General features: G+C 60.1%; 3 protein-coding genes across 3 annotated transcripts in view; 1 reads left to right on the forward strand and 2 right to left on the reverse strand.

Moving 5' to 3' along the window:
- The window catches only part of LOC103210685 (transient receptor potential cation channel subfamily V member 5-like), a 24664-nt gene extending 23302 nt beyond the window's left edge, over positions 1–1362 (reverse strand). The window contains exons 1-2 of the mRNA XM_042783076.1: positions 1235–1362; positions 11–108 (exon numbers count right to left, since the gene is read on the reverse strand). Coding sequence (XP_042639010.1) covers positions 11–108; positions 1235–1362 — 226 coding nt within the window. The remainder of the gene's footprint in view (positions 1–10; positions 109–1234) is intronic.
- A 4462-nt stretch (positions 1363–5824) lies between these two features.
- LLCFC1 (LLLL and CFNLAS motif containing 1) lies at positions 5825–6512 on the forward strand. Its single transcript, XM_007956600.2, has 2 exons — positions 5825–5969; positions 6337–6512. Exons 1-2 carry the CDS (start codon positions 5825–5827, stop codon positions 6510–6512), a joined length of 321 nt encoding a protein of 106 aa, XP_007954791.1.
- Positions 6513–7110: 598 nt separating this feature from the next.
- The window catches only part of KEL (Kell metallo-endopeptidase (Kell blood group)), a 24502-nt gene continuing 18106 nt past the window's right edge, over positions 7111–13506 (reverse strand). Inside the window, exons 11-19 of the mRNA XM_007956602.1 lie at positions 11800–11910; positions 10724–10822; positions 10417–10494; positions 9934–10034; positions 9699–9809; positions 9537–9604; positions 9111–9286; positions 8782–8877; positions 7111–7272 (exon numbers count right to left, since the gene is read on the reverse strand). Of these exons, the coding sequence (XP_007954793.1) occupies positions 7111–7272; positions 8782–8877; positions 9111–9286; positions 9537–9604; positions 9699–9809; positions 9934–10034; positions 10417–10494; positions 10724–10822; positions 11800–11910 (1002 nt within the window). The remainder of the gene's footprint in view (positions 7273–8781; positions 8878–9110; positions 9287–9536; positions 9605–9698; positions 9810–9933; positions 10035–10416; positions 10495–10723; positions 10823–11799; positions 11911–13506) is intronic.

The raw sequence follows: 13506 nt of genomic DNA on the forward strand, positions 1-13506 counted from the left end.
CTGGGCCCACCTCTCTGTCGGGGGTCACAGGCTCCATCCAGCAGATGCTCCTTCAGAGCACAGAGGTCGTTGGCCTTGGCTGCGTGAAGGAGTGGGGACTCCTGAATCCTGGGGGACAGTGGGCGCGGGTCAGCGTGCGGATGGTCCTGGTGTTTACCCAGGGACTCAGGGTCCCACGTCGTGTGTGATTGCAGGGCCGCTCCTGACCGGCCTGCGGTGTCTTCCCTCCACAGGAGCTCTGCAACCAGCCTGCGCTGTTTCTTCCTGCCCAAGCTGAACGGATCTCAGGCCCTGGAGCCGGAGTGGGCTCCTCAGGCAACACAGGGTCCAAGGTTGAGGGTGTGTGGGAAAGCGCAAAGGACAGACGGACAGACGGACAGATGGACAGGCAGTGAGGAGAGTCCCACGTGGCCTCCCTGCTCCGGTCCCCCACGCCGTTATCAGGGAAGGGTGCCTTCAGTGTGCTGTTAGACGCCTGCCCTCCCCCAGCTCCTCCGTCTGGGGGCTGTCTCCCCAGGGGGCTGTCTCCCCAGGGCAAGGGGCGAGCAGCAGGCTAGACCCGAGCCCACGGCCTGTCCTGAGGGGACAACACACACCAGAGGCTCCTGAAACCCCACCCTCAGAGGAGGTGGTGAGGTCAAAGGCCGAAGTTCCCACCTCCTGGCGTGGGGTTGGGGCAGCAATGAGGCGGCAGCCTCCCAGCAGGAGGGCTCAGGCTGCTCCCAGGGCAGCTTGACAGCTAGGCCCCTGGGACAGGAAGACTCGAGTCCTTGTCCACAGGCCAGGGCGGATCTCGGGCCACCCCCAGGTCCTTCTGAGGGGGGCCCTGGAGTCACAGAGCCTGCGCCCTGAACCAGCCCAACTGAACCCTGACCTGCAGTGCCTGCTCTCAGGGAAGACCACGTCCCTCAAACACCTCGCATGGAGGCCTGCCTTCAGGGGGGTTCCCCAAGTGCACACCTCATAGTGGGTCCCCGTGAGAGCTCCAGGGTCAGCTCCCCTTCCCACCCAGCCAATTGCATTCATCCTAAGGCAATTCCTCACTTCCATTCAACAGACAGGCTTCAGCTAAAGGCACGTGGGACACACAGGACCCTCTAGCCTATACCCCACTGCTCCCAGTTGCCCCCTCCCCGTGAGGCTGACCACCACTTTGGCCGTCCTCTGCCCCTCCCCTGCAGCTGGGGCCTGGCAGGGGCTGGGGCTGGGCCAGGGGGAGGTGCGGGTCGCCCACCTCTTCTGTTGCTGCATGTGGGCCTTGTCCAAATGCTGCTCCCAGCTGTCTTCTCTGATGAACCAAGAGGTCAGTAGCTTCTGGAGCCGGACCCAGGGCCTCCTAGCCTTGGGTGGGGGCACCCTCATGGCCCCTCCAGGCCCTGGTAGGTCGTGGCTCCCAGGAGAAGGAGGACTCGGTTGGGCTGGTGGTGAGGAGGTCTCACTGTGACCGGTGAGTTGAGGTGTGTGAGAGAGAGCCTATGTGGATGCAAGGAGGCTCTAAGGGTACAGCCAGCCGGAAAGGAGTTTTTTCTGCAGAGGAGGAGCTCTCTGCAGAGCTGAGCCTGGGGCGGCGCTGGGCCTGAGGGAGGGGAGGGCAGTGGGGAAGGGACAAATTCCAGGCACTGGGCTAACGCAGAGTAATTTGGAAGGGACTAGGATGGAGGGGGGAGCTCTGGTAGCATAGTGCCTAAGGCACTTGACTGCTAACCAGAAGGCTGGTGGTTCAAACCACCAGCCACTCCTCGGAAGGAAGATGGGGCAATCTACTTCTGTAGTGATACTTCCTCGGAAACCCAAGGAGGGGTAGCTATGAGTCAGGTCCAACTCGATGGCACATAACAACAACAACAGGATGGAGGGGAGGTATCCCAGAAGCCAGTGGTGGACAGGGTGGGGAGCAGGAAGACTTCTGGCTTTAAGATCAGGGGTCCTGGGTTGGGTCCTCGCTCTGACCCCTTACAGCGCGTTAGCTCAGCTCTCTGTCCCTGCCTGTAAAATCAGGGTGATAATTCAATGGCCCTGGAGATACTTCTGTGGGCCTCCTGTTCCCCTGTGGTCACCTCTGTCCTGCCTCAAAGGAGGGTCCCTAGAGGTGCCTTTCTGTGAGAACCCCAATAGTGATTCCTCTTTCCCTTGCAGCTTCCTGGAGCCCACACCTGGAGAGGCACACAGCTGGAGTGACAGGTCAGGGAAGAAGTGGGAGGGCCCAGGGTTTGCACAGATGTTGAATGGTGAGGCAAAGAGAGCTCACTTCCAAGTTTGGGATTCGTCCCAGAGCAAGCAGGAGGAATGGGTGCCGACAAGGCAGCACCTCAGTAGTCTGCGGTTAGCACATATTTGTCTTCTTGGCCTTCTGCAAAGAGGGGTAGGCATATGACTGCAGTCATCAGTAGACCCACAGGAAACATGGAAGGAGGGTCAGCACCCTTCTGATTTCCCAAACACGAAGATCGGAGCTCAGAGGGCGTGTGGCTCCTGGCCGTGCACTGTGGGTGCTGCAGCAGGAGCTGGTCTGGAGCCTAGAAGTTCAGCCATGTTGCTCCTCGGGCACCTTCTGACCATGAAGAGTGAGGCCTGAGTGCGGACACAGGGGGACGTGCCTCCTTGTGGGGGCTTCAGCAGCAGGGGCACCCCCTGCTGTTGCTGTAAGAAAGAGCTCTGGCCTCAGAACCTGAGGTGGACAGATGCAGCGACCTGCAGAGGACTCAAACTCCGAGGATAATGAACTCGGGGAGGGAGAGGGGGTGCCTGAGACAAGGGCCTTTCTCCTGCCCAGGGCGGGGAGGGAGGGTCACTGCATGGGGTATTTTTCTGCTAGGGTGCGTGGGGGTGTAATTGCCTCTCAGCCCTGGGACGCTCAGGCTAAGGAGATGGAGGGAGCGATAATCGGGCAGGGGCTGTCGATGCCCTGATAAGGCCCAGCAGGAAAAGCACCTACCAAGGAAACACCTGCCCATAAAGGCGGTGGCGGAGGGGCTGGGCGAGGGCGCTGCTGGTCAGCGCCGCACACAGCAGGAGCCCAGGAGGCCGCCAAGGGCACTGTCAGGCCAGGGAGGGGGGCCAGCGGGGACTGCTCCCTCTGGTTGTCCTTCTTCCTTCCTCTCCTGGAGGGGGTTGCCCTGGGGGAGCCTGGGTGGGGCCCACAAGCCTCCCCTGTCCCAGCTGGGAGAGCAGACTGTGCAAGCTTTGTCCTAAAACCACTATGTCTAACCCACTATGTCCAACCCCTGCCTTTCCTTGGGGTGCCCCGCACTTAGACCCTGTTTCCGGTGGTCTCCTCACCCTGCCCACCCCTGCTACCCTTCCCTCCTCTGCTACCCTTCCCTCAGGGTGCCCTGCACCCCACTCTGTTCCCTCTGGTCCCACTCCTTCTTCTCCCGCCTGCCTGGGCTTTCAGCAGACAAGGACCTCCCCATGTCCCTCCCTCAGGAGCAGGGTCCCCTGAAGTCTATGTGAGCCTAGCGCCCTGGCACCCCATCAGACCTCGGGGGCCCCTCCCCACAGCAGCCCATCTTCCCGTGGAGATGGATGAGGAGCAGAGAGTTAAAGGCCGGCCAGGCGCTGCGGCGCGGGGCGGGGAGGCTGGGCTGTAACGCTGATCGGGCTGCCGCCGGGAAGGGCCGATGCGGTGTTTGGTTTCCCCATTCTTTATACTTCGGGGATTTAAAAAAGTTACTAGAGGGTCCTGGTTTCCTGCGGGACAGTGCTCTCCTTCCATCCGGGAAGCAGCAGGTGGGTGTGGAGGACAGGGAAGAGGTGGGGGTCGCTCCCCCCTCGGACCCACCCCCATCCCATCACCTGCGGAGCCGGGGGGCGTGGTTTCGCTGTCCTTGGACCCGCGGCCCCGCCCAAACCGCTGGAGAGGCTGAAGTCTCTCTCTGTGTCATCCCGGTGGGTGCAAGGGCAGCCGACCACTGAGCTGCATCTCTCCCGTGTGCCGTGGCCCCGCACCCTGTCCTGCAGCCTGTCACCCGGCTTAGGTGGCCAGGACACGTGTGTGTGATGTGCCTGTGCTCCGGCGTGTGCGTGAGCAGGGTCAGACCCTCTGACCTCGCAGCTGGGCGACTGGCTGCCCCTCCTCACTCCTCGCCGGCCCACTGCAACCCGCGTGGGTTGAGCAGCATCTGCTATAGTTGGCCGTGGTGACCACAGTTAGTGGAGGAGACGTACCCATGTCCCTGAGCTCCGGCCTGAGGCCCGTGTCCAGTTCTGGGTTTCCAGGGCTGGCCTCATTCCTCTCCTCCAGCCCTGTGTCCTGTCTCTGAGCAGGAAGGGGACCGCCATCGGCTTATGCAGGCCAGAGCCCTCAGTCCCTCCAGATTCCATCCTCATGGGGGGCTTGCCATCTGCTGGCCCGCCCCTGTCTGCAGGCTCCAACACCTTCCCCCAGACAGGGCTAGGAAACTGCCTAATCTCTCTCACCTAAGAGGAGAGGTGGTTTCAGCAGAGATCAAAGCACCAGGGAGGAAGGGGAGAGGCAGGAGATGGGGTGAGAACCCTGGGCCCTCCTTCTCTCTCATCCATGTCTCTCCGCCCTTCGGTCTCGATCTCACGCACACACACTCACAAACCAGGTACTCATTCCCGCCTTCCACCCCCCCCCCATTCCTGACTGGTGCTGGTTTCAGGTGAAGAAGCAGGCCCCAGCCCAGGACTCCTCAGGGAGGACTCTCAGGTCTGAATCTGTCCCCACCTCCTCCCATGCCAGCTACTGCCTGGTGAGGAGTGTGAGAATTAGCCTCAAGAGTGGCCATCAGGACCCTGCACCACTCGGGCTGGCTGCGTGGTCTTGACTGGGAGCGTGTCTGTTGGTGGCTTCAAGTTCTCCTCTATATAAACACAAAACCAAACTCTGCAATGACCTCTCCTGGGGTTTCCAAGGCGTTATCTCTAAGGAGGTAGCTTGCCCAGTCTTCCTTCTGAGGAGTGGCTGGTGGGTTTGAACTGCAAGCCTCTGGTCAGCAGTGAAATGCCTTAGGCACTACACCATCAGAGCTCCTCTATACAGTGGGTGTGATAGCACTGCGACTCTGAAGTCCCCATGGGTATATGGAGCTAATGACGTACTTTGCCAACTCTTCCGTGTGTGTGTGTGTTGTGCGTGTGTAAACCCCGAGATACTCCATTCCACCGTCTGTATGTACAATCAGTAACACTGGTGATATTGTCCATGCTGTGTTGTGTCCTCCTATCCGTTTCCATCTTATTCCACCACCATAAACATACACTGGCTGCCCCGAAGCTTCCACTCAACCTCTCAAGTCATCGTTGTCAATCTGGTCTCACCTGGTTGGTTAATCCTTTAAATGACCACAATGCTCAAAGTGGACACACATTATGAATTCAGATAAGCTATCTTTTTGGTTCAAAGAAGACTTCAGGGGATAGGTTTGGTTGAAGGTGGAAGGTTGAAAGATTATCTCAGGGCCATAGTTTGGGGCTCACCCAGCCTTAGTGGATCTAGACAGAAGTCTGAATTCCACTGATAATTTGAACTTCTGTTCTGTATTTTTTACCCTTTTGATCAGGATTCTTCCATAGTCTCTGATCAAAATGTTCAGTAATGTGTTTATTGCTCTCCTCAGATGACCCACTCTGGTGGTCCCAGAGCCTCTCTCATTCCCTGCTGGCAGCCTCCCCTGCCCTGGGCAATGGAACTCAGGAGCCAGAGGGGGGACAAGGCCACCACTGTGACATCACAGAGCCCCTGGGACGGAAGGGAAGAAGACTGCGCTGAGCAGGGGTAAGGGCAGGGCTCAGCCAGGGCAGGGGAGGCTGCCGGGCACCGGGGAGTCAGGGGAGGCCACAGGCAGAGGCAGGCAGGCCTATGATGCCCCTAAGCCCCCAGCTCCACAGGGCTGTGCTCCTGGCTACCATCCTGATGCTGCTGCTTCGGGTGAAGGGGGTGAGGCCGCAGAAGGGGGGTCCAGACCCCACCAAGAGCAGCCAGAAAGAGACCCTGCCCTCCACAGGTGGGTAGGGGAGGAGGGAGTGGGACCTACTGTGTGAGGTGAACCCTGGGGTTTGGAGGATGGGAGACAGCCAAGGTCCCTGTCAGAGGCCTGTGGGTCTGGAGCCGGATTCCTGGCCAGGCTGAGGTCAAATGCTGCTTGTGTGTGTGTGTGTGTGTGTGTGTGTGTGTGTGGTTGGAGTGCAGGTACCTTTGTCTGGGGAGGCCATCATCCTACAAGGAGTGTCATCTGGCAGGGAAGGTGGAGTCAGAAAGGGGTGGGCATGACTGGAGTCCAGCCAGTGCTGGAAGTCAGGTCAGAAGGGCCAAGGACCGGTCATTGGCATGAAAGCCCCAGTTTCCTCACATTCTCGTGTCGCCCTGCCCAGACCAGGGTGAAGAGCAGTTTGAAGAGCGGTTTGTGGCCTCCTCGATGGGGGAGATGTGGCAGCTGCTAGACATGGCCCAGCAGGAGGACGAGATGGCGGGCACGGTGGTGGCACGCGTCCACCTCTTCAGCCTGGCCTTCTGTGTGAACCTGGCCAGCATCATGGTTTTTTTATGAGGGATATCGAGGCCGAGGTCCTGGCCTGGCTCCTGGACGAGAACTTGGATCTCTACCTCCAATTCATGATCTCCTACTGACCGTCGCGCCTCTGTGGCAGCTGTCATTCTGGGGCCCTTTTTCCGCTGCAGTCACCTGGCCCCACCGCCTCCCACGCTCTGAGCTTTACCTCCCAGGGCCGGAGCCCCAGGCCCACGCCCTTGCCCCATGTGGTTCTGCTCAGGACAGCAGACTGGGGACACAGCAACAGTCAGAGCAGTTACAATAAAACCCCAACCACAGTTGGAGCCTGCTTGCTGAGACTTAACCAGAGTCCATGTGTCCCCAACCAGTCACTTACTGCCCACCCGGCTGCCTAGCCTTCAGGTCCTTGGGGTCCCAGACATCACTTCTTCCCTTCCCTTGTGTGTGCGAACCCTGCTCGGGGTTCCCCTCGCCCACGTCTGCTGTTTTAGCTTCAGGACAGCAGCAGTCATGCACCACTGCCAGGCAGGCAGGGCCCGGCTACCTTTAATTTCTGAAGTGCAGGGCCGAGTCCTGCCCCTGTGGACAGGGTCAGGGATGTTGGCGCTCTGTCCTGGGGTCTTGGGCAGCCAGATTACCAGAGCTGACAGCGGCTGGTGGGGTTCATGAGGGTTCCTTGTGGACAGTGGAAGTGCCTGGCGAAGGCTGGGGTGTTGCTGAGTGGCCCGTGGACTCGCAGCTGGGGGGGGCTGTGCTGGCCCTGTGGGCCCTGGGACCAGGGTTCCTTGCACATCATCTAGGAAAGTGGAGAGGGTGCACACATGAGGAGAGCCACAGGTCATGGTGCAAGGTGACCTTGCACTGGTGATGCAGGAATGGCAAGAGTCAAGGGCCAGAACGGAGGAGGGGGATTAACCATTTGTAACCCACTCAGTGGAGCAGGCGGGCTGGAGGAGGGCCCAGGTGTGTGGTACACCCCTTATAAGTGAGAGGAAGGGGATGCTATGGGAAGAACTCTGTATGGGGGCTTCTTGTGTACTGAGGAGTTGGGAGCAGTGACAGGTGAGGGGGCCTCAAGGTATTTAAGGGAGGAGGAGCTCTGGGAGTGCTATGGTTAAAGCACTGGGCTGCTAACCAAAAGGTTCACTGTTTGAACCCAGCAGCCGCTCCATAGAAGATAGATGCTTGGGGAGAGGCTGGGTGCTTCTGTGAAGATTGACAGCCTTGGAGACCCTGTGGGGCAGTTCCACTCTGTCCTCTAGGGGCGCCACGAGTCAGAATCGACTTGATGGTGGAGGATTTGGTTTCTTTGGTTTGATCAGGTTGGGCCTGGATGGTACAAGTGGTTAAGGCCCTCAGCTGCTAAATGAAAGACTGGCATTCAAGTCCACCCAGAGGCACTTGAGAAAAAAGGTCTAGAGATCTAAACCAAACCAACCACACCCACTGCCGTGGAGTCGATTCCGACCCACAGCGCCCCTAGAGGACAGAGTGGAACTGCCCCACAGGGTCTCCAAGGCTGTCAATCTTCACAGAAGCAGAGCCCAAACCACACCCACTGCCGTGGAGTCGATTCCGACCCACAGCGCCCCTAGAGGACAGAGTGGAACTGCCCACAGGGTCTCCAAGGCTGTCAGTCTTCACAGAAGCAGACTGCCTCATCTTTCTCCAGTGGGGCAGCTGGGGGATTGAACCACTGACATTTCCGTTCGCAGCTGAACCACTGGGCCACCAAGGCTCCTTGCCTAGAGAGCTGCTTCTGAAAAATCCTTCGCTGAAAACCCCACGGAACACAGTTCTACCCTGACCTCATGGAGGCACCACGAGTCAGAGCTGACTACAGCAACTGGCTTGGTTCGATCCAGTTGGGGCCACAGGTGGGGTGAGGCCGTGGAGGAGGGGTGTGGTGTGCGACAGTCTGTCAGAGATCCCTTGGGAAGGGATCTGTGTCTCTGAGGCAGGAGACAAGAAAGAGACCAGCTCATCTCAAGGAGCACCCTGGAAGGAAGAGTCCGGTTTTCTTCTTTGTGGAGGACGGGATTTGGTAGAGCTTCATGGTGTCCTGAAAGGATGGCTCAAGGGGGCGCCTGAGAGGGCAGCAGGGCCAGATCTGTGATGGAGGGCTGGGGCACTTGGGGGGTGTTTCCAGAAGGAACGGTCCCTCGATCCCCGGAGCTTCTGCAATAGGGCCTGGCCTGCCACTCCTCGGAAGGAAGACTGGGCAAGTTCTGCAGAGATCCTGCCTAGGAAACCCAAGGAGGGGTTGCTGTGAGTCGCCTGGACTTTTGTTTGGGTTTCCGCTTACCTGGGCATGGCTTTGGAAGAAGAGCTGCTGCGGACTAAGGCCAAGGCGGGGCAGGGTGGTCTCTCCCCTGTGCCAGAGAAGCCTCCTCCTGTAAGCCTGCATGTGGGGGACAGCCGCCCTCAGGCCCAGGCCCATGGCTTCGCACCCCGCCCCCATGAACACCCAGCCTCCCCCCAAGCTTTGCACTCATCCAAGCCAGAGAAGGGAACAGCAGGCAGGAGGGGGCTCCCCGAGGCCGTCTGTACAGCGGGGCTGTGATGGGCAGAAAGCTATTTGGGGACAGGTCTTCCATCTCCTGGTGAAAGGATGCTGGGTCGTGGGCCAGTCACCTGCAGAGCGATGGCCAGTGCCCCCACGTCGGCCACATTCTCCAGGAGCATGTGGGAGCTGTTGAAGGAGGTACCCCCCGGCAGGGGGAGGGCTGCATAGTGGCGCTCCAGACACAGAAGTGCCCGCTGCAGGCCGCAGGTGTCACAGTCACAAGCCCGACAGCCCCCAGGGAGCACTGTTGGAGATTGGGTCAGGAGAGAGATGGATGCAGGGGTGAGGCAAGGTGGGACGGGGCAGGGAAATGGGGAGGGGTGGGGCAGAGTTGAGCAGGGGTGGTAAATGGGGACGGGGCAGAGGTGTAGATGGGGCAGGGAGCCCGGGGCACTGAGCCCTTCCAGGACTGCCCCTCGGTCCCCAGAGGCCCCTCCCAGGCCCCCTTCACTGTCCCCCCCCAGCCCCACCCCCACCGCAGGTCTGGGACCTACAGAGCTGGTCGAAGAGGCGCAGGAGTTCGTGGGCCATGATGCTGCCCGCCGCGCCGTAGTTCACAGCCCTGGGGGACAAGGCAGGTCTCATCAGGATGCCCCACTGGGGACCCAGGCCTCCCGCCTCAGGCCCAGCCCCTGCCCCCTCGCACGGCACCGTACCTGGGGTACCCGGGGTGGAGGAAGGGAGGCTGCAGAAGCCCAGCGGGGAAGACCATCACGTGGTCCGAGGGGGAGTAGTAAGCGCTGACGCCCCAGGCGGGCACGCGCCACCTGCAGGGAAGGCGCTGTGAGCACTGGCCAGACCCGACCCCTCCGCAGCCCCCTGCCCCACGCCCGCGCCTACTGCCCCTGCGCGGCACCTCTGGACCCGGATTCGGGCTTCCCATCCTCGCACCTGTGGTGGGGCACCGGCTGCAGGAAGCTCCGGACCACCCTTGCTCTGAAGTCTCGGACACAGCTCAGGACCGACTGCAGGAAGCTGGGGCCCAGCCGCACCTGGAGTACACACGGGGACAGCTGAAGGCACACGGGTGGGCCCTGGCACCGCGGAGCCCACGGATGAGCCAAGATGGCGCTGCAACACCGCGGTGCACCGGCACAGAGCGGCCTCCGCCGGCCAGCGAGCAGCAAGTGCCGGGATGAGCAGGTGGCGCCCACAGGTGGCGCCCACACCTGTCAGCACAAGGGCACGTCCCGGGACGCACACGTGCAAGCATGGGTGTGTGCACATGCAGTCACACACTCGCATACACACAGTGGCCCAGAGAGCGCCCCCTGGGTGGGCGCTCCCCACAACATCCGGGGTAAGGAGGAGTTAGTCTGATCACCCCGGAAACCCAGAGGATGCAGGCAGCTCAGGGGATGATGGTGGACTCACCTCTGGGTAACCCTGTGCGGCCTGCTCCGCCTCCAGGGCCCACTCTGGGGCTCCCATCTTCACCTGCAGCCGGGTGACCTGGAGAGGTATAGGTGACAGGAGATAGCTGCCCTGACTTTGGAGGGAACCCCCATCCCCACCCCCACATCAGCCCTGGACACTGTCCCCAAATGCTTTGCAACGCACTGCTTGTACCTTGCCATGTCCCCTATGCACCTGCCACCCATCTCCTGCCCCTCAGAGTTCACCAGGTCCCTTCTAACCCCACCCTCCACACCTGATTTCCCCGCCTTTCTGCTCGGCCTACCCGGTCCTGGGCCTCATTCCTGGCCTCCTCATTCATCCAGGGGAGCCTTTGTAGGCGGGCCAGGAGGGTGTCCTTGATGTCCGAGAAGAGTTCCATGGCCTGCAGGCAAGAGAGGGTACCGGATCCACCTCCCAAGGCCTCAGGAGGAGGGGGAATTTTTCCTGGGTGGGGGGAGCATGTGGAAGGGAAGATGGGGCTGACTGCCTCGTGGGTCCCCAAGGAAGTCACACAGGGAGACCTCAGCTGGAGGGGGTGGAGCGCTAACCTTACCCTCAGGCCCAGACTGAGTCCTGAGGAAGCGGGGGAGGGGAGCGCCGCCACCACCCCTCCGCCCTGGGGCCTGGTCCTGCGTCGCCCTCTTGGTCTTCCTGGTCCTGTCCCCTCAGCGCCCCAGTGTGCCACAGTCCCCTCCTCAGCCCTCTCCATGTGCCTATGTCTCCTGCCACCCACCGGTGCCTGTGCGCCCTCGGGACAGCAAAGTGAGTGTGCTGTGGGAGGAAGGGCTGGGCTCGGCCAGGGCCGCCCTGGCTGCTCCTCGGGAGCTGTGTGGCCTGGTCAACGGACTTCACCTCATTGTGCCCAAGTCTCTGCTCTGAAGTCAGGATGAGGACCTAACACGCACGCCTGGTGTCGCATGAAATGGTCTGTGCAAAGTGTTGACAGGGCATGTGGATGGACAGGCCTTCACAGAGGGGTAGTTATGCATTACCATGTCTAAAGCTCGCTACCATGTCACTTGCACCTCATTTCATGTGTGGTGAAAACATCACAAACAGTCCGTTAGGGCTGGGACTGGGCACCTTGGCGTCTTGGGGCTCAGGGTCTCACTGTAGGTGGAGGACTCAGAGCAAGAGGTGGTCGTTCAGCCCAGTCCTCATGTGAGTGGATGTGAGCCCATGGCTGACCTGCCTGTGTGTGCCAGCCGAGGGCCACCACATGGCTCCACCTTGTCACACACCCAGGCCTGGTCTCTACCTCACTGATAGTCTCTCCTGACCCCCTCCAGCTTTGTTGGCCAGGACAAAGGTGACAGAGGAGGAGGGGTGGGTTCGGGCGGCCATGAGGGACCCACATACGGCTTTTTGGGTGTCCTTGTTGAAGGCCTCATGGACAAACAAGGCCGCTAGAGTGGGCTCGAAGAAGGTTCTAGTTTTCTCCAGGCACTCCATCCACCGGGGGCGTGGGGGCTGCAGAGACAGGGGGTGGCTCCTGTCAGTCTCTTTGCTGTGGCCCACACCCATCTTCCCTTGCCTGTGCTCTGGTGGCACACTCTTGCTGGACTTTCTGGCCCACTTGATGTCCTGACCCCTCTAGGGGCATATGGGCCTGTCACAGCCCCGCCCCACCCCCGGGATAGCAAACTGCCGTGGGTTCCCTGTTCATCCTTGTTTGCCACCATAAGGTTGGTTCTGATGCATGGTGACCCCATGTGTTTGGGAGTGGAACTATTCCCTGCTGAACATGAAACCACAGCCCCTGGGGGCAGCTGTGGGGAGGGAGGGTCCTGGAAAAGGGAAGACGAAGCCCAACCCCCCCCTGAGCAGGTCTGACACCCTCCTGTCCGCCCAGCCCGCCGCCAAGTTGGATCCCTTCCATGCCACTGCACCCAACGTGGACATCGGAGAAGCCAATCCCCAGTGGCTGTTGGGGATCACAATGTAGAATCTAAGTTTATAAGGAAGAGAGTTATCAGAGTAAAGTGGAGTTTTGGGGGCCACATTGTTTGCTAGGAGAGGACAGGAAAGGTTAAGTGCTTGAGTTCAGAGAAGAGAGTGAGATGGGGAGGCCTTCAGCTGCAGGCTGGAGAGGCAGATATGGGCTCGAGGTGCAATGGCATTAGGCTGGTTTATCAGCAGGACATAAAGAATTAGAACAAAACAAGAGGGATGCAAGGGAGGTTTCAGAGGTGGGCTGACCAAAGTGTTCACCGGGGAGGACCCAAGCCACAGAGAAACCGTCGAAGGCCTAGGGCGGTCCCTGACAGTCTTCTACCCTCGGTAGAAGGGCCAGCCAAGGGCCTGCCAAGTGGGGACTTAGGAAAACCAGCTAATTTGGGTTCGTGGAGGGGTGTGTGGTGGGGTCACAAGAGACCCACTCCTGTGATTCCTGTGACGTATTCACTCTAGAGCCTGCTCGCTGGGAGGCACCGAGGCACTGCTACCCTCTGGGCCCCCTGGGCTGCTCCTGGGGTGCAGGGGCCTGTAGGGGCTCCCCCAGGGAGGAGAGAAACGCAGAACATTGTACCAAGAAGCCCTGGGGGCACAGTGCTTTATAATCAACTGCTAACTCAAAGGCGCCCTGGTGGCGCAGTGGTTAAAGTGCTCGACCGTGAACCGAAAGGTCAAGGGTTTGAACCCACCAGTGACTTTGAGGGAGAACGATGAGGGAGTCTGCTTCTGTAAAGGTTACAGCCTTGGAAATCCTATGGGGCAGTGCTCCTCTGTTTTGGAGTCTCTGTCTCTCCAGAAGCGACTCAATGGCAGTGCACTGGGTGTTAACTCAGACCTTGGCTGGGGAGGTTCTACTCTGATGTGAGGTCTCGGTGAGTCGGAATCAACACCAGCGCAGCTCACAGCAGGTACTGGAGGACGTGTTGCCTTCTTTGAGGAAGAAGCCCATGGCCACATGCTAGGACACTACACTTGGCAGTTGCCCCAGAGGGCTGCTACTCACCCTGTGGACGTCACCCCCTCCTTTTGTGAGAGAGGACTCTTTGACGTAGCAGTGGGAGCTCTGGCCCAGGGATATCAGAAGCAAGCACAAAAGGATGCCTGGGCCTGACT

The sequence above is a fragment of the Orycteropus afer genome, unplaced genomic scaffold (genome assembly GCF_000298275.1).
Source record: "Orycteropus afer afer isolate SDZICR_OR568_19922 unplaced genomic scaffold, OryAfe1.0 scaffold00638, whole genome shotgun sequence".
Taxonomy (NCBI): Eukaryota; Metazoa; Chordata; class Mammalia; order Tubulidentata; family Orycteropodidae; genus Orycteropus; species Orycteropus afer.